Here is a 27,599-nt window from a genome sequence, read left to right on the forward strand (position 1 = left end):
ATGCCAGCCCATTATTAATACGCTATTCTAGAATTAATAGTTCAAAACATAAACGAAAATTCCAAGAGATTCCATTACTTCAATTCATCGTGTTTCCTTACTCTCTGATGACATATGGAGATCATTTTTGGAATGGTTACAATTTATTTTCCATTATTTCCTACGTACTGGTCCTTTAAGCCTGGTTGTAGAATAAGCATTTTTTCAGTGGAGATTTTCACTGAAATTTTCAATCCATGTATGGAAAACTGGGCCAGAAAAGTTTATTTCAATAGATGTTGTGTAAAAGGATAGGTTGTTCAACCTGTACCTTTTTCAAATGTGTGCTTTGGAGTAATCTGACGCAGTGAGAGTGCAGAGAAAGCAGATTCGCTCGGTGAGAGGTTTGACACGATGTTGTGGTGTTTTCTCCAGACCATGATGAGTGTGCCACCACCAACATGTGTCTCAATGGCATGTGCATCAACGAGGACGGCAGCTTTAAGTGCATCTGCAAACCGGGCTTCACGCTGGCCTCCAGTGGCCGCTACTGCATAGGTCAGTCCCTCCTCTCTCCTCTCCTCTCCTTTCCTCTCTTCTCTCCTCTCCTCTCTCTTCTCTTCTCTTATCTCCTCTTCTCTCACCTCTCCTCTCCTCTCTTCTCTTCTCTTCTCTTCTCTTTTCCTCTCCTCCTTTCTTCTCTTTGTTCTCTTCTATGATCATTTATTCTCCTCTGTCTTCATCTCATCTCATAGCTGCTCTTCTCTTATCCTCTATTTTCTCATCCTCCTCTTCTTTTCTCTGTTCTTCTCTTCCCTGACAGTTCATTGAGGTTGTTTAGAGGTTACAGATTTGGTGTTGATTGTCTCTCTCTCTCCCTCTCTCTCTCTCTCTCTCTCTCTCCCTCTCCCTCTCCCTCTGTTTCTCAGATATTGATGAGTGTCAGACTCCAGGCATGTGTATGAACGGTCGCTGTGTGAACACCGATGGCTCCTTCCGCTGTGATTGTATGGCAGGACTTGCCGTCAGCACAGATGGACGGTCCTGCGTAGGTAAGGGGAAAAGTGTATACACTCTCAACACACACTCATACACTCACAAAGCGCATACTCTCACAACCCACACACTCATACACTCACAACACACACCCATAGTCTCAGCACACACACACTCACACACACAGACACACACACACACACACAGACACACACACTCAGACACAGACGAGGACTCACAGATATTCAGCTAGTGTATCATATCCACATTCTGCAGTGTGTCCAGAACTCCCAGTGAGTAGTAGGTGAGTCGTCTGAGCATATTTATACACAACTCCAGCAAATGCAAAGCATACAGTAAATCTACACAGACATGCTCCTCAGCAAAAATGGGCTCTAAAGTGCTGGAAGGCCCTATTTAGTCGTGTAAATAACCGGAATGTGCTGGAATAAGATACAGTAAGGATGCCATGCACATACTAAATACAAACATTTTAAGTTTTCCATGCTTCTTGAACATTCTTTGTAAATTTCCCTTTCTTTTTGTCTTTCCTCATTATTCTTGATTATTTCCTGTCTTCTTCTGTTCTTTCTCTTGCCCATCTTTCTGTTCTTTTGTACATGCACTTGAACACACACACACACACACGCACACACATACACACATACACACACTCTTCTCTCTCCCTCACACACACTCACACACACACACACACACACACACACAAACCCTCAAGTCCATTCCTCTATTCTCTCTGTTTGTCTGTGACACTCCAAACCTGTTTTGAATTTGTGTGTAAGGGCCAGGCAGTGATGGTGCCAAACTCCTTCTCTCTCCTACACACACACACACACACACATACACACACACACAAGGTCATACTGGCCTCTGAGTGAGTCAGAGGGAGAGAGACTTTCTAGTCCTCTTTCTCCAGGGAGGTTTCAGGAAACTAATGCTGTGTTCTACTCCAGGAAATTATGTGTGTGTGTGTGCACATACAGATCTGAGCTGTGAAATATCTGTTGACAACATATTTATGTAATGTGTCACTGCTGAACAATAGGCACTGTATCTTTACAATAAGGGTTAGTAACCCTATAATTCAATCTTATTTTTGTCAAATATTGGGTTGGGAAATATGTTGTGCTGTGTACCATGATTCAGTTTAAATTATATTCAAAATGTTCAACACAACATACAATGGGAAGGCTGAAGATGGACGCAGAGTGTATTTTCTTGACTGGATGTTTCTATTCATAGAACCTCAAAAATTCTCCTCTTTTGTTCCTCTTCCTTCTCCACACACACACACACACACACACACACACACACACACACACACACACATGCTCATCCCCAACCCCAGACACACACATGCGCAGCACCTGCTACGGAGGCATCAGGAAGGGCGTGTGTGTTCGGCCATTCCAGGGAGCGGTCACCAAGTCCGAATGCTGCTGCGCCAACGCCGATTACAGCTTCGGCGAGCCCTGCCAACCCTGCCCAGCCAAGAATTCAGGTACACCACAAGCCCCCACCCCTACCCCTAAAAACCAGCCAGCACCAGCGCCATCGGTAAGACTTGGCCAAACCAGAGCTATTATAGGGCATTTACTCAATTAAAGAAGTATGCTTGTAGGCCACCGCTTCTCGAATTTGTGTGATTTTCTTTTTTTCGAAGAAAACTGGGTAGAATAGCACTGTTTTTCCCGCATAAAATAAGTCTGCTTTTTGTCCTTTGCTGTCAAGAAAGAAAGAAAGAAAGAAAGAAAGAAAGAAAGAAAGAAAGAAAGAAAGAGACTGAAAGAAGGAAAAAAAGTAAAAAAGATAATGATCAAATGCAACAACAATTGAATGAGACCATGTTACAAAACAAATATGTCTGTAGCCCTGTAGATGCTCTCTGAGCAATGGAAAACAGGTGTTTCGAAAGATTTACACCTACAGATCTTTCTTGGTAGCTGTCTCTTTGAGTGATCTCCCATAAAAGCCATGCATTTATCTGCTTCATGAGCTGTAAGTGGAGGCTTTCATTTCCTGTAAGGTCACTACAGATTGCTCTCAATCAGATCATTTACATTTATCATTCATTTAATTGCTTTTGTAAAATGGTTGGCTATTGAAATGAGTGTTTGAATGTCTCATGTGTGTCATGGTTTGGAGAATTTAACATTTGGCCAACATATTCCAGTGATTTTGTGTGTCTGTGTGTGTGTGTGTGTATGTGTGTGCGTGTGTGCGCGCGTGTGCACGTGCTTGTGTGTGTGTGTATGTGTATGTGTGTGTGTATGTGTGTTTGTTAGTATATATGTGTGTGTGAGTGTGTAATGAGTGGTGGATTTAATTAAGTTTCACACCAGCACAGACGCACACACACACACACACACACACACACCCACTAACTGGTCGACTCCGCTCTCACCCCTGGGCTCTCCTGTCTTCCCTGGGACACGCTGGGCCTTTGCTCTCTCTCAGATTTAGTGTTGAGGTGAGAAGAGGAAGCTGAGGGGATTTACTCTAAATTCCAGGGGCTCTACATCACAAAGTGTTACCACAGGAAGGAACTCCTCTTAATTCCCCTATGGGGTGGGGCCACAAGAGACTTTACCCCAGCTTAATAACTCTAAGAAATACTCTAAGGGATATGTCTGGTTCATGTACTCTCTCCAAAAGTAGAAATCAAATCAACATGTAAGGAGATTGATTAACTTTTATTTCAGGCAATGGATTTGAAACTGTCTGTACTCTAAAGTGGGCTCAGACATATGAGCTTTAGGTAGCTTTACATTACTTTACTGTTGGCCTCATTCGCTCACAGGCTCTGGGATCTGAAGCTCCTATCAGCCTGTGGCTTCTAGTTCCTATGCCCCTGACCCCCCCCCCCCCCCCCCAGATGGACTGATACCTGCATGCACCATACCCAAACCCCTGTGCAGAAGCCAGTCAGGGCAATGAAACCGCAGCTTATTAGATTACAGTAGAACCACAAGAACTGTAATCAGTCACTTTCAGTCATGATAGTCCTTTTTAACTGACATGACATTGACAGTATGACTTTGGTTTACCACAAATTAGATAAATTGCATGGAGCTCACTTTTCGATTGCTGATATTGGCAGTACTGTTAGCTCTGTGATTTGCGCAACACTGTGGTATTGTTCTATTTCGTCACACTGATGGAGGCTATTGTTGTTCCTAACAGTGTAGGTTTTGATTGTTCCGCATTTGTTTATTTCTGTTTTCTCAGGAGAATTCCAGGCATTGTGTGGGAGTGGTATTGGCTTCTCAGTAGATGGGACAGGTGAGCTTTTCTCCATCATAAATAATCCCAACTCTCCTCGCTCATTTACTCTGCACAGACAACTGTTTGTAAACAGTGAGGAAAAAGCACTAAACAAACAGCTTTGTTTGACAAATAAAGTTTGAAAACTGTCTTGTTAAACATGCCTCACATTTATCCAGGGCTATCCTGTTCAATTAAAACCACATGTTTATCAGGCTCGGATATCGGATCCTATTCACAAACATAACAAACCTACCTCCAATATACCTACAGTCTATTTTGGTTTGGAAAACTAAAAGTTGCTGTTTTGTCATGCATCAATTGTGACTGTATCTGTGATGTGTCCATGTTGTTGTTGTTGTTGTGGTGAGCAGACATTAACGAGTGTGCACTGGACCCTGACATCTGTACCAACGGCGTGTGTGAGAACCTGAGGGGCAGCTACCGCTGCATCTGTAACGTGGGCTACGAGACCGACGGCAGCGGCAGGAACTGCGTGGGTGAGTCTGAGTTCACACACCAGCCGACCACCGCAAAAATGAAACAAAACACCGTGTGTGGAGGAGTGTTCCCGTACGTCTGTGTCACATTGACAGGAGTCCAGTGTGACTCACACACACACACACACACACACACACACACACACACACACTCATGTCAGGATTATGCGACTACTTGAAAATATGTAAACGGGAGGTACTGTAGGAGCTGGGAGGCCTCAATGGACTAATCTTAGTCAGCTCTACAAACTTCAGAAGGATTTTTTTATCCTTCATTGACATTGACATGAACACATATCCTGTAGTGAACATTTTGAAACATACATTTCACTCTGCAAGTGCCCTCCATATGCAGTGCATCACATCTTAAAGTTCTGTCCCCCTCATCCACATCCATCCCACCCTCCTCTCCCCCTGTTCAAACACTGAGGCCCTGGAGCACAGACACGAGGTTCAGTGCCTCCAGCCTGCCCCCAGAACTGAGCCAACTTCTATCTTTGCCCAGTCAAAACAATCTCATTTACCAGACAGACTTGACACAGCCTCGCCAAAAACTGGCTAAAGAGAGAGGGAGATAGAGAGAGAGAGAATGAGAGAGAGAGAGCGCTCCTTTTCACTAACTGCACCAACTGACTTTTCATGTGCAGTGGAGAGATCTTATGATGTCATTGTGTACTTGTGTGTGTGTGTGTGTGTGTGTGTGTGTGTGTGTGTGTGCGCTTGCGTGCGTGCGCGTTTATTACTGTGTGTTTGGGGGAGGGGGTTGTTGGCAGGGAGATGCAGACACAAAGACACATTTCAGTTGTGGACCAGTATGATCCACGTGAAGACACGGGCCTCGTGCGCCTGAGAGAGAATAAGCAACAGCAGCGCACAAAAATCTGTCAAGCCAACCCAGAGGTCAAAGGTCTCCCAGATGTCGCCAGTTACACTCAGGGAACAAAAGTAATTGTGATCCCCGTACGACATGCACATCATTACGGGCATGGGAAGCTAAAAACCGTGCTTTTAACAAGAAGGAAAACAAACATCATGTTAAAGGCGCACGGACAGCTCCCGCGTTGTCTCACGCTGTGCTCGGCGAGTTGTCCTATCGTGCGTAGGAAATCGTGGGACGCCTCTTAAACAGGCCGCTCGAAGCTTTTAAAACCAAGCTGTAAATTCCTCGTGGCATTTTTCTGATTCTTGGTAACGACTGCAGCTGCATTGAGGGTCTCCAGCCTTCTTTTTATGCTCCATGAAAAGAGGTTTATAGGCTATTTTTCCCTGAGTGCAATTATAATGGACTTCCCCAAGCTGCTGTGTTTCACTGTAGGCAGCCTGGTCCAGTGGGAACTGAGCTTTGAACACCCAGAGAAGACATGGTGACAGTTCTGGGAAAATAAAGGATGTTAACTTTGAGCAGATTACTTAGCCTCTGACAATAGAATGGACACACGACATCCATTAAGATCATTCATCATTCTGCTGTTCTCAGTAATTATGAACAGTTATTGAGTCAGCGTGCCTAATTCATTGTAATGGTAAATGTATCCAATGATGTATACATCATTATACCATCTTCAAAGAATGATCCGGAGTCAAAACAACCTAGGGTCTATTTATGGATGGTAATGAGTTCAAATTTTTGTTTGGGAGTAAAAATATGTTAATCGTTTTTCAATTTTTTGAGCTGGAGCGTTTTTGCCTTAACAACGAAATGGCTTATAGCTTGTAGCGCAAATAAACCCTGGTTTGTTTTAACTCCACATCATCCCTTTAATACCACAAAAATGCTAATGTGTGATCTCCCTTTTGGCATGAACATTCTGTTTAGATTCTTGAGTAGTTTATCTCAAGCCTTGCATGTGCATGTCTAGTTTTGTAGTGTCTTTTAATTGTAATATTCACCAAATCGTTGAAAGGTAAAGAGAATAATAATGTTAGTAAGTTGTTTCATCTTGCATTATGTTTCATTTTGCATCAAGTCAGAGCTGTAGGCCAAAAGAGTGACTATGTTTGTAAGCTTCTCAGAGAAACAGAGAGCTGAATTACTAAACAGCTTGAAGAAACAGCACTGAGCACTGAGATCTTTTCCCCTATCTCCTGTCCTCCGCAGACATTGACGAGTGCCTGGTGAACCGTCTGCTGTGTGACAACGGCCTGTGCCGGAACGTTCCGGGAAGCTACACTTGCACCTGTCCAAAGGGCTACCTCTTCAGGCCGGACTCGGAGACGTGCGAAGGTGAGTGAGTGAGCGAAGCAAAGCTAAGCGAAGTGAGCGGAGCGTGTAAATCGAGCGACGTGACGCTGCGCAGTGTGGAGGCAGACACCTGCCAGAAGCCAGGCGTGTACTGACAATCAGTGATGGGATTCTGCCCGACAGGCCAGAGGGAACACTGCTGCTGCTGAGGCTTTGCACAGAGCAAGTTAAGGAAATGTAATGTGTTGATTTTGTGTTTTTTTGGGGGGGCTGAGTAGGAGGGAGGGAATTTCCAGCTACTAGGAATGCAGCATGAAGTTAAATTGACCTTTTGAGGAGATTACATTTGTATTTCAGTACAGCACTGCACAGTCACAGTTACAATAGTCACATGTGGTGATTGTTTTGCAGGAGACAGGCACTGCCAAATGTTAAATTAGACATGAGGATGAAATAAAGGATTATCAGAAATTAGACATGAGGATGAAATAAAAATATTAATGATTGCACATAGACATATTATATATACATATATATTATTTAATCACTATGTGGGCTTGCAATCTGAATATAACAGGCCTCTCTTGTAAGATGTTTTTTTTTAATTTTGTATCTATCTCCCAAATTTGTCTCCCAACGTAATATACTGTAAGGTCTTTGATCCTCAGTCCCTTGGCTATTGCATGTGCCCTGTTAAAGGTTGTATCAGCGATAGCAGGGATACATAACTTCTGTTGATGTTCAAACAAAACAGAGTGCTAGCTCGCTACTCCCTCCCCCTCCCTCCAGTGCAATTAAAACTCTCCTAAATGCGCATCTCGTTGGTTATTGGTTGAAACACTTTATTTTGCCTTTGAGTGGGTTGCCAACCCTTGTTGGTAGCAATTGTTTTTGTGTACAGATCTCGGAGCCTAGGCTGCCTACAGAGATGCGTTTTTTTGACCTCCTGCTTATGGGGCAGACAGCTAGCGGATCGTTAGGAAAGATTAGATCAGTGTGATCATTTATATTTGGGCCTTTTTTGGGCCTGCAATCGCTGATACAACCTTTAAACACTGAACTCAGCTGAGCTGATAGGCGTCAGCGCTTCCTTCCTCCTCATATGTGACTGAGGACAGTGGAGCTGGTCGAGTCTCCTGCTATCTGCTCTCATCTGAACCAGATGTTTCTTCCCAGCTGCCTGCAGGCAACATTCCCCGAGTTGCTGACCCACATAGGAGCCTCCGTGCGTTTTATCCATCCAGCAGCCAGACAAATAATGTCTGCACGTCAGTAACACCGTCAGCGCGTGGCGTGGCGTGGCGTGGCGTGGCTCGACCCTTTCCGTCGTTCATTTTGACTTTCTGTCGTTTCCAGGCCAGATCTCTCCTCCCATTTAATACACACCTTTACCTGCTGTTGCTTCGGCACCCCAAATGCCCCCCCCCCACACCCATCACCACCTCCAGAAAATACCTGTGCATCATGGTGGAAAATGTGTGGTTTTCAATCCGCAAGACTCTGTCACCATGGACACCGTCTTTTTTCCCCCTCTTGTTTGAAAGGTGTGTTTATATACATTTCAAGCCTGAGGTCAGGGCTTGAGAATGCTAGGCTAGACATGCAAAGTGCGTGTGCTGTAGCTATAGGTGAGTAAACATGTTTTTGTTTATGAAAAGTCCATATGTCGGTCACTGTCGGATCACACCCACTGTATGTCTTTGTGCCATAACCTGCTGTAACAGTATGGTACAGTATAGTTCTATCTGGTAGCTTTGAAAGGGCAATACCATATGATACCTTGAAATGTACATAGAGTATAGAATATCTGAACTTATGTTAGCCAGTCACTGTGAGGTTGGTTGGTTAAACACCTGCAGGTGCTTAAAAATAGCTACTTTGGAGGTCTTCTCCATTGGCAGAACTTTCTGGAAAAAAATCCAGTAAAGGGTGTCAACAGGTTAATGGGTATAGCCTGTATTCTAAGGGAAACCCTTGAAGCTGTGCCAATTCCATGTGTTTAATTATGTGAGAAAGTTTTTTACTCTCCTTCGGCTCATTGAAATCACAGTGGGGGAGGAGGAGAGCTAGCAGTCCAGTCTTTTTTTTTTTAAAAGACTGTGTCTTTTTTAAACTCTTGCTATAGTAAAACACTATCATACCAGGTCCATAATTTTTTGGCCTAGAAACAGTTACCATAGTGACAGTCATTGCTGACACTGTGAACTGTATCATGTTTGTGCTGCTGTTGCTAGACACTCTGCACTGACCAAGGGAGCGGAGACCGAAACAGGACTGTGGTCCCTCTCTCCGGTCACACCCCTCTGTAGTTTTATAGGGCCATAACTCAGAGCTGCCCAGACGGTCGCAGGGAGGCTGACCGTTTGGCTTTGAGCAGCTGCAGGGGAGGCCCTGGTGAGGCTCAGTAATCTACTGATGTCCAATAGCTGGAGGAGGTCCCCCACAGGATGTTTCAAGTGCATCAGGGGACCAGGGGACACACTTAAGGGCCGTCTCACTAAGGCGGGGGTCACACTGACCAGCGGCAAGTGGCAGGTTTCCTATTGTTCTCTATGGTTCGGCTGCGGAACGGTGGCAGCGCTAGCGTAATGCTAGCGTTGAACAAGCTGAGCGTTGAACTTAGTTCAACTTTCAAAAGCGCAACGCGAACATATTTAATTGTCAGCAAATCGTTTATGTTACTTAGGAACGAGATAGAACTGAGCATTGCGTTATGCTTGCTGCTGTGGCTTGCCACTGACCTATGAGATCCCCACCTAAAGATTTGACCGAAGAGAGAGACTGATCATGAACCTGACGGACTGACTTTGGTTCTGAATCAGACTATTGTATGCTGAGACTGAATCTTTTTTTCAGCTGGGAAATAACCTAAGAACTGTATCTTGCAGAGCTGCCTGATATACTAGACCATTTGTATGGTTGATGTTATTGTTACAATTGCTAATAGTGATTTTAGTGCTTTATGTGCGTCAACAGTTAACCCAGTGTGCACCTACTTTGACTCACTTGGTTGTGTCGCGCACACACACACACACACAAACAGCTATTCATCTAATTACTCACCTAACCTATTACCATCAGGAGGGTAAAGGAATGAGCCATCTGGCAGTGTTTGTGTGTGTGTGTGTGTGTGTGTGTGTGTGTGTCTGTGTGTGTCTGTGTGTGTGTGGGTGTGTGTGTGTGAGGTGGCTCCCCCTATTTTGAACTTTTAAGTGACTGTACAGTGACTCACTGGTACTCACTAACTCCCCTTTCCCTTACAGTGAAATGTTGAGAAATCTCACACTTTACACTACAAGTTCCAAGTAGTTTCTTGGAATACCTAGATTTACTAGGTAATTTAAGATTCAATAGGATTCCAGTATTTTAGCTCACAGCATTTTCCTCAAAAATGTTTAAAGTGTAAAAAACTACTGTAGCACAATCATTACATCATGTTCTCCATCAGTGTTGCAATCCAGTTGCTTTCTGACTAACCCTGTATCCCTGACTAACAACTGCATAAAGTAAGGTGCTTTAGTGACATTTTGCCAGTGACGCCATCTAAGTGCTTGTAAATATTATTATGTTTGATTTGTTTATAGTGTGGTTCAGTCTCCGTTCATAGAATAGCAGAGCGTTGCAACTCATCCAGAAATGTGCTGTCACCCTTTTAAGGTCTCCAGAGTGCTTCTCAGGACTTCTCAGAGACAGTACCCTTTATGTTTTTGTCCTCTCCTGCTGTGTGTGTGTGTGTGTGTGTGTGTGTGTGTGTGTTAAACTCTGACCTCTGTGTTTCAGATGTGAATGAGTGTGAGAGTAATCCGTGTGTTAACGGGGTGTGTAAGAACAATGCTGGCTCCTTCGCCTGTGAGTGCTCGCCAGGCGGCAAGAGGGATTCCACAGGACTCATCTGCATCGGTAATTACATGCATACATATACAGTACACATACACACACACACACACATCTGCACTGGTAAATACATGCATATGTATGCATGTGCACACACACACAGATAAATGCACGTGCACACTCTGGTGTAGGTACAGTGCCTCTGTGCAGGTGGATACATGCATATGGCTGCACACACACACATACAGTACACAAAGACAGACAGTCGAACATACACAGACAATCCCTGCGCGCACGCACAAATTCACCCTGACATTTTAACCTGTAAAAATAGTTCATGGGTGATCAGTTCAATCACCCATGAAACTCCGCCGGATCATTTACACCATATTAAACCAGCATGTACATGTTCCTCCTACAATTTATAGCCAATGACACACGCACACTTTGCACAATAGGTCATGCACAATAAAATATGTCATCCTAGCTTCATTTTATATGCCTCATATACTTTTAATACACTTTGAACATCTAAAGTGCCCATTGATGTCCTCATTATCCACTGTGCTGTGTGTGTGTGTCTTTGTGTCTTCTTTGCATGTGTGTATGTGTGTGTGTTCATCTCTCTCTCTCTCTCTCTTTCTGTGTGTGTGTGTGTGTTTCTCTGTCTTTCTTCTCTCTCTGTGTGTGTGTGTGTGTGTGTGTGTGCACGCTCCCTCTCTTACAGACAGCCTAAAAGGCACCTGCTGGCTCCACATCCAAGATGGCCGCTGCGAGGTCAACATCAACGGCGGCACACTGAAGTCCGAGTGCTGTGCCACCCTGGGCGCCGCCTGGGGCAGCCCCTGCGAACAGTGCGAGATCGGTATGGCAACCAGCCCGTTACGCATTATGACATCATACCTGCCACAGCCATTATACATTATAACCACATGACTTTCTGCATGTTCAGGGAGAACATGGTTTGGCAGATTTGGTTTTTCATTCCACTGTGCTTCTGTGGCTGGGCCACGAGTATTCCAGTCCCATGTATTTTTCCCCTCGTGTTTGTGTGAAGATTATACATCAATCAGTCACTCCTAAGACACTGTTGAGTGTGTGTTCAAAGGGAAGGCTAATGTGGACCAGGGAAGTGGGATTTACTCAAGGCTGATCGTCTCATACTTGTCAGACTGAATAAACTGCTTGCTCCTTGGGTTATGTTTAGTCATACTGGTTACAGGTTACAGTAAATCCAAGGGATGAGATTGTGGGTTTGTTGTATGTTGGTAGCATTTAGTCTATGTGAGTATGTCTATGTGTTTGTGTCTGTGTGAGAAAATGTGCAGTTTGCGCTTGGATGGTCTGGCGTGTGTGTGTGTGTGTGTGTGTGCGCGCGCGTGCGTGTGTTTGTTTGCATGTGGGTACGAGTACAGTATTACTACAGAATGCACTAGGGCGGGGTGTCGTGTGTGTGTGTGTGGGTAAAGTGTTGATACACACGCACCGGTCCCATCACATTTGGGAAGTAGAGCTCAGACGCGTACCCACGGGACGTTGTGGAGTGCAGAATGTCAAATTGAGACGTATCCGTCTGTGACAGCGGCCGTTAAGAAAAAACGGGGTCTGTCTCTTGGCCAGAGCAGTAGGCCCCTGTGAAGCCTCATCTTCAGTGGTCTGGCCCCCTGCCCCCTCTCACTGACTCCCTGGGAAAAAACGGCTGGCCTGGGCTGACTTTCACACAGTATGTGTTTCCCGCCCTCTCTCTCTCTCCGCGCGCAACCCTGCGGCCACGCACTCACTGACTGCCTCTAATCCCTGTGCCAGTGGAGCTTAATGACAATCCAAGCCACAGAGAGACGGCAGAGAAGTGGGGGGGGGAATCACATCATTGAGTCTCACAGGAAAAGGACAAAAATAATCTTAAACATGAGGAGACGTGTGTTGTTTGCTGTTTCTAATGACATTCCCAGAACAGTATTTTGCATGTGTGTTTACTTACCACATTGTTTGCAGCAAAGGCCAGCAAAATAGCTGTAATTTTTTTCAGACATAACATAGGCAAGGCAAAGGCAACTTTATTTAAATATATAGCACCTTTCAAACACTGACCAACACATGTACTGTACTGTATGTTATATATAAAGTGACATACTGTACATTCCTCCAGTATGCTGTGTTAATGTGGTAATCATTATGACCACTGCTAGCGCTAGTGCAGCAGGATCACATTTTCACCTATTTTTGGTCAACAATTCCCAGGATACTGAAACTGAAACACTGGGGAATATGAGACTTGGTGGACATGTACCCCCACTAAGCTGACATGGAATAGGAACTTTTGGTCCCTGAACACCCCCCCCCACACACACACACACCCCTGCACTAGCCCCCCGGAAAGCTGGGAAAACTGAAAACAATTTTCACAGAATACAGTACCTCACTTACAATTGCGCCTAAAATTCTGAAATGTTGGTAGTACATTGGTCTCTATGAGGTGTATGAACCTTGCCTACACCATTCATTTGTGGTGTAGCACCACCTAGTGAAATATGTAAATGTAAGTGTTCCAATCGCGATGAGAAGATGTGAACCCTACAAAATTTGACATCATTACGACAACCTCTGGACGCACGCCAAGTTTTGTGAAGTGCTGCCTTCAGTTATGAAATTTGGCATGTTTACACTTCATCACATTCGCTTACATTTACTCGTCACGTTTCATTTGACACCCTCAACAGTTTGTGCCAATATCTTGTGATGGGAAGATTCAAAGTTAATGAAGTTTGACATGCTGCAGATGTATGGCAAATTTTGTTACATTGTGTCTATAGGGGGCACTGCAATTGACATATTTCACTATCTAAAGGCACGCATGTGCCAATATCTTGTGATGTAAATTTATATGCTGCCTCACTCACTGCCACGATCGTTACCTGCACGCCAAATGTGAATAGCCGCTTGGAACCCTGTGATCACTGCTTCTGTATGTTATATGTTATGTCTTCTGCACCTCTGTTCTCTGGAATAGATGTGTGAGTATTGCTAAATCCATACATTGTTTTGTCTTCTCTCCTTATCTCTTCCAGATCCTGTTTGCTCCAGAGGGTTCGCTCGTCCAAAAGGGGTCACATGTGAAGGTGAACCATTTGGGGACTAGACACAGACACTGACAAAATGAGTATCACTCTCATCAGAGGGACACTTTGTGGTCCTATGTGCTTTCATCTTGATTGTGCCTTTTGATTTTTGAATCATAACCATGATGAAATCTGAGCAATTTGGTGTGTACCAGTGCTTAAGATGCTCCATAGGGTTTGTCTATCTAAACCAACTAGATGTAGAGTAATTCGGACTCAGAATAAAGAGTGAACACACAGTGAAAGAGTCTCGCTCCCTGTATTCACCATAGCATTCTCTTTGGCATAAAATGAAGCCCTTGATTTTTGGGTCCTCCCTCCCTCCATCTTAGAAGACTTCTGAATTAAGTTAGCTGATCAGATGTCTCTACAGTGAAGTATTTACCCTGAAGGCAAACAGCCTCCTGTTGTTGACCTGGAGAACCTTTTCAAAGTGAAGGGTCAGTTGTGCACATAGATTCTTTCTTAGATGTCTCATTACCACCTTGACCTCCTTGTGCCCTCTTTTGAGTGTCTACATGTCTACATATTTTACTCCTGATTCTTATCTTTGGAAATTAGTAAGCCAATACATCAAAAGATCTTTCCTTGTTTTTCTTGTGTATTTGTTAATACCTCATGTCCACATCAAGATGTCACCTACATCTCAAGCATACAGTAATGTAGATACATATGTATGCATTGTGTGATGTTAAAGATTGACAGTGAGCTGCTTGTCAGCCGCAGAAATTATCTCCAGATTTCTGGTCTTCAATTTCTCTGTGACATGACAAATCTTCTTCTCCATCTTTTCTGTAGACGTGAATGAGTGTGAGGTGTTCCCTGGAGTGTGTGTTAACGGCCGCTGTGTGAACACCCATGGCTCTTTCAAGTGCCAGTGTCCCGAGGGCCTGACCCTGGACTCCACTGGACGCCTGTGTGTCGGTGAGCATGTCTTTACATTTACATTCAGTCAATCATTTTTTGTATTTTATATAAGATAGACTATATATATATATTTTTTTTTTATCTTATGAAAAATAAAAACTGAACAATCAAGGTATAGTATAAATACGTGTTACTTGCATAGAATAGAGTAACAGTTCATCTGACATCTGGCCCACATTGGCACAAATCTCTATTTTCGTTTTACATTTCGACTCTTCATTTGGCCATTTAATGTGATAATAACTATTTAATTAGGGCTTTTATCTTCTTTGGTTCTGATTATGTTGTGTTGGTAAATCAGATCGCTGTTGACAGAGAATCGAGTGCCCCAGCCATGTTTCTGTGGTTGTAGTATGGTGTATTGCATGCAGATAAATATGCTGTAATCATACGCTTATAATGAGTAATATGCAACATGTGTTACATCCTTATGGAGGCTCTGTAAGAGGGGGTTGTTTCATTCCAAGCGTGCACTGCATTTAATTGCTTTCCGATTGTTTTTGTTTTGTTGTTGCTTTCTTTCTCAAAATATTGATATCATATATCTAGCAATGCAAGTATATAAACTGACGTTGGGATGGAACACTTTGTCTTTGAAAAACAGGACACACTTTTCTCTGAATCCATGTTTTGTTGCTCTCATCATTATGTCCTCTGCAGATGTCCGCTCGGAGCACTGTTACCTGACCTATGACGAGGACACTTGCGCTCAGCCCGTGTCTGGAAGGTTCCGGATGGACGCATGCTGCTGCACGGTGGGGGCCGCCTGGGGGAAGGAGTGTGAGGCGTGTCCGGAGCCTGGTAACCGCGACTACGACCTCCTCTGCCCGCGAGGACCCGGCTTTGCCAACCGAGGCGACGTTCTCACCGGGAGACCCTTCTACAAGGGTAAGATCAGAGAAGCCTGAATAAAAATAGAACTAGAAATGTAATGCCAGAGGAATTACAATAGTGGATGGAAAGCTGCTGGCTTAATGTTGGTGGGGAGATTCCTGGAAAAAAAAAAAACATTGAATCGCTTAATCTTTGAGTTCATACAAACCCTCTTACTAACAAAACCTTGTGTGTCTGGCGTTGAGATATCACACTCAAGGTGTTTTTGAACTTGATATTTGACCTTTGACCTCCAACATCAATTCACTTCATCGTTGAGTCCATACAAACGCTCATACCAAATTTCAGGCATGTATGTCAAGGCATTCTTGAGATATCGCGCTCAGAGTATTCATGGACTTGACCTTTGACCTCCAACATCAACTCACTTCATCTTTGAGTCCATACAAACACTTGTACCAAATTTGAAGCATATGCGTCAAGCCATTCTGGAGATATAATGCGCAAAGCATGAGATATGGCTGTGACTTTTATTTTGACACACAGGAAACACTTACGGCTCCTACACACAGTTGCGTGCATTGCAGTGCTGGACATGCATCCCATTCACTTTACATGGGCTCACGTCATCCGTTGCCAAACTGAATTGTGGGTCCGTTGCGTCGCGTTTCTCCCGTAGCTCGCGTTGAGAAGTTCAGCTGTTGCTGCACCGACAGACGGCACCGGCCAATCAAGCCAATCGACGGACGGCACCAACCAATCACATTACGGTTATACTTCAAGTCATTTGCATAGCTACCGTCGGGAACAGACCTCTCCAGAATAAGTCCCGCCTCCTAACCTCCGTATCCATCCAACTTCCCGGCGTCGATTGTCTATGGGAAATAACATGGCGTTTTGAAAGATCGTACCTGTCAAACTCTGTAGGTGACAAAGTAGAAAAAGCTGCTGGGCAGATTGGCCTACACACTTCTGCCATTAATTTTCCACTGGATTTTTTGATTTTCGGTGCCGTTTAAGTAGTATAGTCTATAGTATACTACTTAAACGGCACCGACAATCAAAAAATCCAGTGGAAACTAGATGGCAGAAGTGTGTAGGCCAATCTGCCCACCAGCTTTTTCTACTTCGCTACCTACAGATGTTTTACCGTTATGATATTTCGAAACGCCATGTTATTTCCCATAGACAATCGACGCCAGGAAGTTGGATGGATATGGAAGTTACGGAGGCGGAACTTATTCTGGAGAGGTCTAAACCCACTGGCATGCATTGACGAAACGCAACTGTGTGTAGAAGCCGTTAAACAGGATGTGTAGTTTTGGGGACTGCCACATTGTATGCATTAGAAGCTGAGACAGTTGGATTCACAGGTGACACCTGTGCCAGTGTTCTGATTAGCCCGGGAACTACTCCGGAGAGGGTTAAAGCGGAGCGAGAGGCGCAAACGTTCAACAATTTCCGCGTTCGATTATTGCAAGGGGGAGGGGGGGGGGGGAAATCCCCCTTTATGCAGACCAGAGTAAACCTTTGCTGCACTAATGTCAATGGAGACTTGTGGAATTTTACCAATAAATTGGTCATTATGTCTTTCTGGATTTGTTGAGGGTTTTTTGGAAAACTTTGTCATAATCTGTAAGTGTTTGGGATCATTTCAAGCCTAAAAGTGTAATTTTTTAGTGTTCGGATTTGTAATAAAATAATGATATTAATGACCATGCTGCTGCCAGTTACTGTCCGGTTGTTAGCATGCTAGCTAGACTCTTAGCTAAGGTAACATTTTAAACGGAGAAGTGTAATTTCTTTGAAATGTCAACTAGCTGCATAACATTACTGACATTAGTTAAAGTGGATAGTTTATACTCAAGTGAATTTGCCACAGTATATTCAGTTTAAGCGAAGTCCTTTAACTACTAGTCACTTGTTAGCGCATAGCTGTATTGCCATAGCTACTCTACTTGTATAGCATTTTAAGCTAGCGTTAGCTAGCTATCTAGCTCGGTTCACATGACTAATTAAATTATTCATATCATGTCCTAAAGAATGATTAATTGGTATCATGCATGATTACAGACAATAATACTGTCAACACAATTATGTTTATCTGTTCTTATTGCTTATTAAGAGAGAAAGTTTATTTAGTGACGTAAGGTGACACTCCCACTTATGCAGACCAGAACTGTCCCGTTTTGCTCCCATAGTAACGAATTGCGTTGCTTTATCTTGCTAGTCTTTGGGTGTGTTCCAAACGGGAGACAGCTGCCTACTGCCTCCCTCCCTACATAGAGAGCTGTCTCACTAGACATGACTTTGGATTAAATGCATCTTTTAAAAATGAGCGTAGCACTCTAGAATCTTTGGTTAACACTACGGTATGACGTTAGCAAAGGCCTGACGTTAAACTAAATTAGCTTACGTAAGCTAGCAGGCTAACGGTATAAATTAGTTTTACGGCCGGCAGATATATCAGACCAGACACTATTAATGGTTACAACAATGGCATAATCAGATGGTAAATTGTTTATTTCTAATCTGTAATCTGCAAATCTAAGCAAAATAAGATCACACAAATGACATTTTAAACAGATTCAGCAGCCATTACCGATGTCATCCGCCATGTTTGTTTACTTTACCTTGTTTACTGTTTCAGACGTTGCCGCAAGAGATTATGGGTAGGAGGCAGCATGAACTGTGCATCGATGCTGCCTTCAAAAATGACCGTTATTTGGGAATTCTAAGATATCTTAAAAGGCAGCAGAATTTGTTTTTTCGGTTTCGAACCACACTTGCTACCTTGCTCCCCAGTTAGATATCTTAAAAGACAGCAACTTTACCCGTTTCGAACACACCCTTTGACTACTCTGGGAGCTTAACGAGCGCAGCTGGCTTTGGGCCATTATGACATCACAGCCATTCAAGTCTATGGGGGAAAAATGAGCTTTTAACATTTTTAATCCCCTATTTCTCAAAAAGTATACACTTTTTTAAAAAATCTGAAATAACAACTATCTTGCCCCACTCCAGATCTTCAGAACGGTTATTTCAACATGTCTGTACATTAAGCGGTTAGAGTCGCATTCATTCTTGAAAAGGTAAACAGAAAAGGTTATAATGAGAAGAAGAAGAAGAAGAAGCCAGGAGATTTCAAGATAGTGGATTCCATCCACTATAATAAGACATATATATAGGGCATATAAGTTAAAAGTTGTAAGTTATGTTATGTATACTCTCCATGTAGAGTCTACTTAACTGAAGAATGCTATACCTCAGCAAGAATAAGTTTGGCAAAATTCTATGTTTAAACGTGACAATTCAGGCCTCTTTTTAAATGTTAGTGTACCTCACACTCTCATGACCTATGTTTCTTTGGACAGACATCAATGAATGTAAAGTGTTCCCCAGCATCTGCACCCATGGCAAATGCCGCAACACCATTGGCAGCTTCAGGTGTCGCTGTGACAACGGCTTCGCCCTCGACATGGAGGAGCGCAACTGCACTGGTAAAGGCCTACAGTAGTACACTTCCACAAAACTGTCTGGCTGAGTTGGATACGTGTTAGTTACACGTAGAATAGTAGAGAATAGCATCTAACGGCTCTGGGTTTTTTTTTTTTTGCACAGACATTGACGAGTGCCGTATCTCACCGGACCTGTGTGGTCATGGCACCTGCGTGAACACACCTGGCAGCTTCGAGTGTGAGTGCTTTGACGGCTACGAGAGTGGCTTCATGATGATGAAGAACTGCATGGGTGAGTACAGGGTGTGGATGAGGGGAGCGCTGGCTGTTTGGGCTCCATTGATTTGACATCATGTTTACATTGTGTGTAAAGCACAAATACACCGACTTATGTTTTGTTTTGTGTTTCTCATTCGTTTGAGTTTCTCTCCCCCCCCCTCTCTCTCTCTGTCTCTCTCTCTTTCTCTTTCTCTTGCCCTTGTCTGTGTGTGTGTGTGTGTGTGTGTGTGTGTGTGTGTGTGTGTGTTTCTTTGTGTGGCAGACATTGACGAGTGTGAGCGGAACCCTGGCCTGTGCCGCGGAGGCGAGTGTGAGAACACTGACGGCAGTTACGAGTGTGTGTGTCCGCACGGACACCAGCTGTCTACAGATGGGAATGCTTGCGAGGGTGAGTATGCACACAGATTCTCACACACTCTTATGCACTTACGCATACAAACACACACACATACACACACACACATACAGTACACACACACACACACACACACACACACTAAAGGCCTTGAGTGAGTCAGAGGGAGAGAGACCACACTGGTGTACACAAACTGGCGTACACTCCCATAGATTACACTATTACATTCATTTCCAATCCGCTATTGCAATAGAGAAGTACTGATGTCATCCTTCCACACCCTTGGATGTGGAGTGGTCAAGCTGTAATGTTACGGGTCAGCAAATGCTATTTCCAAATCAATCAGGACATTTCCCAACCGCTCAGCGCTCTAGACATCAAACACCAAACATCAAATACGTTGCCCCCATGATACTTTCACTCCATGGCCTTCAATTGATGTCATTTAACAAGGCTGACCGCCTCATTCTATCCTCCCTTTTGGAAAAGGACCCCTCTCACAGCTTGGCTGGTCTTCTCTGTGAAAGAGTCCAAGCTCAGAGCTGGATTAAGACACTGTGTTTAATTGAGCTGTTGAGGCTTAAAAAGTCAATGAGGCTAAGTAGATGAGAGACCCACTTACATATTGGGCACATTAGACCTTAAGATCTCCGTCTTGACCAGTGACCCCCGGCTAAGACCTTCTTTAACGACCGCTGAACTTTTCTAAGATTGTCTCATCACATTATCGCTGCGCTTGGACGGTGAGGATGTCCTAATGTCTCCTGATGGGATGTGTGTGTGTGTGTGTGTGTGTGTGTGTGTGTGTGTGTGTGTGTGGTTTTGTTGTGCAGATGTGAACGAGTGTGAGCTGAGCTCCACCCTGTGTCGAAACGGCGAGTGTGTGAACGTGGTGGGCACATACCGCTGCACCTGCCACTCCGGCTACCAACCCACACCTGACCTACAGGGATGCACAGGTAGGAGGCCTGTCCAGCCACCTGGTCGATTTAGACAGATTCTAGATAGATTATAGGTGGATTATAGATGGATTATAGATGGGTTATTGATGTATTATAAATGATTTATAAACAGACGACTGTGTTCATGCTGAAGTGTGATTGTTAATTGGCCAAGTCGGTCTTTAATGTGAAACATTTTTGCATTCATATAAATATGAGTTATAAATGAGAGAACAAAACTAAATGGCTCAAAGAACTCCTAGGAGACTTATGTCAGTAATCACTTCAAACTGGTGCTCTTTTGTAGCAGGTGTGAGTAAGGTGAAAAAGTAACAAAGGCACTTTGTTTAGAAAAAGATATCAAAGAAGCCTTTAATTAGACAAGCATGCCCTGAAGAAGGCCAATACATGGATTTCTATGCAACGTCACGAAAACATGTGTGCACAACTAAGAGGCAGAAAGCACCATAGAACAGCATAGAGCAGTGCTCTCCATGAAAAGAATAAAATGAGTTTTTGTGCTGAAAACGGCACCAATTTGAAATCACGATGGTTAGAGAATGTTCAATATGTTCAATATCCCTAACGGAATGCATGTCTTTGCCAAAAATGACAAAATACGATGTTATATTAATCATGCAAATGAACGGCAAACTCTGAAATATAGTCTGAAATAATATATAAGATGTTGAACAGGGGTATACAAAAAAAAGCAGCCGACTATTAGGTTAAGTTTATAACGTTGTGGATGGCCACAAAGCGTCTTCTACCCCACGGCTGCGCACCCATCTAGTTTTGTTGGTAAACGGGAAACCCGTCTACAGTATATGGCTGCAATGCGTAGCCCCATGTGTTTTTAACTTGTTGCCATGTTTAATTAAAGGCGTTTTCATATATTCTTTTAAACAGACTGCCTTTGTTACTTTCCTTTTTTTGAATTATAAATTATTTCTTAAAATGTATAAACACATTCTTCTGTATGTGCCAGTGTGTGAATGTAAATTGGCCTTCTTTTGACTTGTCACTATGTTTATAATGCCATTCGTTTATCTATCCGTACTTTTTGATTAGTCAGTGTCATCATCTGTTCATTTATCCATCAACGTATCCCGCCATTCAACGTCTTAGCCTGGTTCACTTCATCTTCTGTTCTTTCGTTTATGAAAGCAGTCATTGACGTTGTGTGTCTTGGGTTTCAGACATTGACGAGTGCACCATAGAGAACGGTGGCTGTGATGTGCACTGCACCAACTCGGAGGGCAGCTACCAGTGCAGCTGTGCCTCAGGCTATGCCCTCATGCCCGACCAGAGGAGCTGTGCTGGTATGGCATACATCAAGAACTCCCAGAACTTTTGGTTTCTGCTAGCGTCTGTCTCTCTGCTCTCTCTTATCTGAAGTTTTCTCTGTCATCATCTATCATTTGCATCGGCAACTATTTTTTTACCACTCAATTTATTCCCAGACAATTGTTTCTCATACAATTACTGTACTTTCCTTTAGTTTCCTCCTGATATATGCAATACGTACAGATATACTTTTTTTACTTTAGTGTTTTGTTTTACTCTGATTAAATTGTTGGACATGAACGCAAGAATAATGTACCAGTTGAAGCATAGGGAACTTGAGTCATGTGCAGTGGGGGCATATGTTGAAATGAAGCAGGACTGCCCAGCTGCCCAGTTGCAGATTCCTCTCAGGTTTCCTGGCTGCCAGAGGTCTTTATGGCCTTTAGGGCCAGAGCTGGCAGCGCTGTATACTGTGGTCTGCCCTCTCCACTTCAAACAGTAGGGCCGTCATGGAGGTAATTTTTATACAGCGGTGAAGGTCTGGTCTCCAGCTGTTCTCTCTCACTCTCTTGCTTTCTCTCTCTCTCTCTCTCGCTCGCTCGTGTGTGCTCCCTCTGTCTCTCTGTCTTTTCCTTTTCTTCTCTCCATTTCTCTCTTATGCTTGCTCTCACTCTCTTCCCCTCTCTCCTCTCTTCTCTGACACACATTCTGTCATATTTTATGTTTGCGTCACTTTCTCTGTTTCTCATCCTTCTCTCTCTCTCTCTCTCTCTCTCTCTCTCTCTTTCTCTCTCCTTTCTCTTTCACAGATGTGGATGAATGTGAGGAGGAGCTGGGCATCTGTGACGGAGGCCAGTGCACCAACCTCCCTGGGGAGTACCACTGTCTGTGCTTTGATGGCTTCATGGCGTCCCTGGACATGAAGAGCTGCATAGGTACAGTACAGTGCTCCCCGCTCCTCCCTGTGTGCTCTGATTTGGCCCCATTCACTGTGGGCTTTCATTGGCACGACTTCTGGGTAAACAGTGTTCACAAAGCACATGGCCAGTTTCAAGTGCGGGCCAACAATGTAATGGGCAATAAAATGTAATAACATAGTAATAATAACTTGGTGAAGGATTTGTGTGCATGCGTGCGATTTTGTGTGTGTTTTGATGGATGGTTGCTTCACGTTGCTCATGAAGGAAAAGTAATGATGTATAAAGTGCAACAGGAAGATTGTGGAACTTGTTTACACGCGTCACATTTTTTGTGAATGATTGTGTGTATATATATATTTCTCTGTGTGAATGTGTTTATGAATGTGTGTGTACGTGTGTGTGTGTGTGTCTCTGTGTGTGTAAGAGACAAACCTCTTCCGCCCCACATGGGAAAGTAGTCCGTAATCCCACTGGGCCCTCAGACACAGAATCCTCAACATGTCAGCCCAGCCTGCCCCCATAACTCACAAACCCACTTCAATGGCCAGGCCTCCACTACAACAATAAATACACAATTATAGGCCTCTGATGCAACAGACATGTGTGTGTGTGTGTGTGTGTGTTTATTTTTTACATCTGCAGATGTGAACGAGTGTGAGCTGAACACCAACCTGTGCTTGTTTGGAGAATGTGAGAACACCAAGGGTTCCTTCATATGCCACTGTGAAGTGGGCTACTCTGTCAAGATCGGCACGTCAGGCTGCACAGGTCAGATTTTGATTGCTGTGATTAATTAACGTCATTACATGTGTTCGTCTCGTTAATTATTAATGGCATGTTTCCTTTGGACAGATCATAGTGTTTTTGATACCTATGTTCCCATCCGCACCACAAACATTGTCTGATTTACTTGGCCGGTAAAAGTTGTTCCTAATGTCTATTTAATATCTCCCATTAGAATGACAGTTTTGTATGTCAGTAATGAAAACATTACTATGATTAATATAATGGTGTTTTTTTTTAAAATATCATTCAATGTCAGACGTTTAAACATCCAATTCCATTAAAGTGAATCAGTTTCCATTGAAGGCTCTTTATAGTCTGCGGTCATCCGCATGAAGCTAACAGTAACGTTTAAAGCTGTCTCGCTCTGTGTGCAGATGTGGACGAGTGCGAGGTGGACGCCCATAACTGTGACGTCCACGCCACCTGTGTCAACACCCCGGGGGGCTTCCACTGCTCCTGTCGCGAGGGCTGGCTGGGCAACGGGGTCAAGTGTGTCGGTAAGATCTCACTCGGGCCTCCATGTGCTTGCTTCACCCTCTCTAATGCAAAAATGACCACAGCGGAGAAGGTATCACTCACCCCACATAACGTGACTTAGAGAACTAGTGAGATTTCCTAGCAAAATCAGAAATGTCGTTGTTAATTCCCATAAAGTAGACGTGCGGACAAAATGGATGCTGTGACTGGAGTGTTAGCCAGTTTGAGGGGAAAAGACATCTGCTAAACAACTTGATGAGTCTGTGATCAGGTGACTGTGTGGGGCTTAGAGGCATTTAATGCCCTCAAAATACATTTGGGGATCTTTGGATTACATCTGCGTGATTTCCAAACGACTTTTGTCTTTGTGTGTAAGTTACTGAAACCACTTTAAAATGACTGTGTGGTCTGTGCTTCCTGCTAATGCAATTCAGACAGGCGCTCACTTCCAAGCCACGGCTCACAATCGCTCATTAAAACAAATGCATTGAGGAGAGCAGTGATGTTGCCAGTAATGAAGGAGGAGGGTATATTTAGAGCAGAGTGTGGTCTCAATGTGCCACCAGGGGTGTGTGTGTGTGTGTGTGTGTGTGTGTGTGTGTGTGTGTGTGTGTGTCTTTTGTCTTTCTGTGTGGTGTGTATCAGTTTGATCTAAGGCGCTGCTTAGACTCTTTTGTGCCTAGCTCTTTGGTGGGCCAGCACTCTGGAGCCTTACAGGCAGACAGTGTGTGTGTATGCGTGTGTGTGGATAAAAGGGAGAGACATTTGAGGAGGAGAGAAAAGAAAGAGGTGAATCTGATGGAATGACCACTTGCTGGAAGAAACTGATATAATGGATGGATGTAATAGAAAGGGGCAAGCAGAGTGAAAACACAGAGAGACAGGCTTATAAACTTTATTAAAAAACAATCTAGTGCAAGCCATTTAATGCCCCCCCCCCCACCACCACACACACACACACACACACACACACGCACACACACACACAACTTCTCTCCAAATGAAGAGAGAAAGACACAGAGGGGATGGAGGGATTAAAGAAAAGGTCAAAAAGAGAAAGAAGTGAAAAGGAAAAAGAGAGAGGAGGAAAGAAAAGGTCCAGCTGTGTGCTCCTGGTGTGTGATATCACAGTGCAGTAAAGTGCAACGCTGGAAGTGCTGCAGTAAGCCACTCCACTCCCCTTCACGCCTCAGACAGTGTCTCATTCCATCTCCCCATTACTGTCCAGCTACGTCCCCCCTCGTGTCTCCCAGGAGAGTGGACACACTAGAATGCATTATCTCCTTGTCCACTAGTCCATCTCTACGTCATCCCCGCAACTCCTCTGTGTGGATGGCTCTCAGCGTCAGGTCAGTTGCTCTCAGAGTCAGGTCAGTTGCGTTTAAGAGGGGATTCGGTCGCGGGCGGAAAGAAACAAAACAACTTCATGAAGACGGATGTCGTGTGTCGGCTGTTAGTCTTGTCATCGCCTGTTAAGTTTCTGAGGAGCCGGCTGGCCCCCAGGTTCTGTTGCGGCCGCTCAGCGGTCCACTGAGATGCTGCTCACAGCTGGGTGCAGATGTTATGTCTTCAAGTGGCTGACCGCTGACATTGTGAAATGGAAACCATGCTGGAGATCAAAGTCAGGGAAGAACTATGATACAAATATCCTCCTGGGTTTGTGGAGATATACAGATGTCTGTTGAATAACACAACTTAATTCTGTTCTGATAAAGCCCAACAAAATAACCTAATGCCAAATTAATTTGGTCTTAATTCCTTTGTTTTGTCCAAGAAATTAATATACCTTAGTTGGTTTGGTTTGTGGAGATATAGATATATCTGTGGAATATTACAATTTAATCTTTCAGATGAAGAACAAAAAATAATACTTTACAAGCTAAATTGATGTTTAATCTTAATTTAATCTAATAGTCCTGTTTTGTCCACAAAATGACCATATCTCAAGACCGTATCTCCATTATTTTAAATCTCTTCTTATGCCAAGTCAAAGAAATTATGTAACTTTATGAAAGCCACAGCCATGATGCATACCATATGGATGATGTGTGTCCTCCTCTGTGTGGCCTTGTAGACCTTGACGAGTGCACCAATGGGACGCACCACTGCAGTGTCAGCGCTGAGTGTGTCAACACACCTGGCTCCTACCGCTGCAGCTGCTCACCGGGCTTCACTGGAGATGGCCTCACCTGCTCAGGTAAATAGCACACCAGCACCTGCACAGGTATACAACAGTCTTACAGGCTCAGGTAAATAACACACCATGTTACCTGCACAGGTAAATAAGACACCAGCAACTGCACAGGTAAATGACACTCACATGCTTAAGTAAATAGCAGACTTTTACCTGCTCAGGTAAATAACACACCAGCACCTGCACAGGTAAACAACACTCTCATATCCTCAGGTAAACAACAGTAAAAACACACTCTCACATGCACAGGTAAATAACACACTCTCACATGCACAGGTAAATAACACACTCACATGCACAGGTAAATAACACACTCTCATATGCACAAGTAAAAACACACTCTCACATGCACAGGTAAATAACACACCTGCACAGGTAAAGTGATGTGTCACGATGCATTTCATCAAGACAGATGTGATGTGTTTTTCAAACAGACATGGATGAGTGCGCTGAGAACGTGAACCTGTGTGAGAACGGCCAGTGTCTGAACGTGCCGGGAGGCTACCGCTGTGAGTGTGAGATGGGCTTCGTCCCAGCCCCTGACAGCAAGACCTGCCAAGGTGAGTCAAATACACACACACTAAATCGCTAAATCATACTTTTGTGAAAATGCAAGAATTACTTAAATTATCTCGCTAATCATCATGGTCTGTAATGTGTCATGTCATGTCTATAGCCATGTTGCCTTCAAGTTATGATAATATATGCATCATCATTTATATATTGCTGCATATTGTGCATAAGTTACACATAAGTTTGCTTTTCGACGAAGTTGATTTCTGCCTCAGTGCGTCATTTGAAGTAGCATATCCTTCCTCGCTGCTGCCCTGAAGAGAAATTAATACAGCTGTGTGTGTGTGTGTGTGTGTGTGTGTGTGTGCACACCCACCTCCATTATGTGTGTGTGTGTGTGTAGCAGGGTAAATGTGGTGAATAAAGTATGATCTATATCTCTGGAGAAGACCATATCAAAGAATTGTCTTCTATTTAAAGCCACATCCAAACACTAGAGCTGATTGTATCCAAAGCCGACCATAAGAAACAGTCACATGAAACTCATAAAGCCCTGTTATGTTTTCTCTGGTACCGCTCAGTGTATTTCAGTGTGGGTGTGTGAATACAGTCTGTGTCTGTGTGTTAGGGTTCACATGGTCATGTAATTGTGTGTGCATGTTTGCTTCACAGGCTTAGCCCTTAAAGTGTTGTAAATTGTTGACATTTTTGGAGGTAGTTATGCTGTGTCATATAA

General features: G+C 43.8%; 1 protein-coding gene across 1 annotated transcript in view; it reads left to right on the forward strand.

The window, feature by feature from the left end:
* LOC121680662 (fibrillin-2-like) overlaps nt 1-27,599 on the forward strand; it is an 86,265-nt gene that overhangs the window by 30,046 nt on the left and 28,620 nt on the right. Inside the window, exons 14-34 of the mRNA XM_042060137.1 lie at nt 415-537; nt 909-1,031; nt 2,342-2,494; nt 4,222-4,275; nt 4,632-4,757; nt 6,856-6,981; nt 10,720-10,839; nt 11,501-11,638; nt 13,842-13,892; nt 14,691-14,816; nt 15,480-15,707; nt 19,028-19,153; nt 19,275-19,403; nt 19,653-19,778; nt 20,579-20,704; nt 21,886-22,008; nt 22,783-22,908; nt 23,536-23,661; nt 24,054-24,176; nt 26,231-26,353; nt 26,785-26,910. Of these exons, the coding sequence (XP_041916071.1) occupies nt 415-537; nt 909-1,031; nt 2,342-2,494; nt 4,222-4,275; nt 4,632-4,757; nt 6,856-6,981; nt 10,720-10,839; nt 11,501-11,638; nt 13,842-13,892; nt 14,691-14,816; nt 15,480-15,707; nt 19,028-19,153; nt 19,275-19,403; nt 19,653-19,778; nt 20,579-20,704; nt 21,886-22,008; nt 22,783-22,908; nt 23,536-23,661; nt 24,054-24,176; nt 26,231-26,353; nt 26,785-26,910 (2,622 nt within the window). The remainder of the gene's footprint in view (nt 1-414; nt 538-908; nt 1,032-2,341; nt 2,495-4,221; nt 4,276-4,631; nt 4,758-6,855; nt 6,982-10,719; nt 10,840-11,500; nt 11,639-13,841; nt 13,893-14,690; nt 14,817-15,479; nt 15,708-19,027; nt 19,154-19,274; nt 19,404-19,652; nt 19,779-20,578; nt 20,705-21,885; nt 22,009-22,782; nt 22,909-23,535; nt 23,662-24,053; nt 24,177-26,230; nt 26,354-26,784; nt 26,911-27,599) is intronic.

This window comes from Alosa sapidissima, chromosome 13 (genome assembly GCF_018492685.1).
Source record: "Alosa sapidissima isolate fAloSap1 chromosome 13, fAloSap1.pri, whole genome shotgun sequence".
In the NCBI taxonomy this organism is placed as follows: domain Eukaryota; kingdom Metazoa; phylum Chordata; class Actinopteri; order Clupeiformes; family Clupeidae; genus Alosa; species Alosa sapidissima.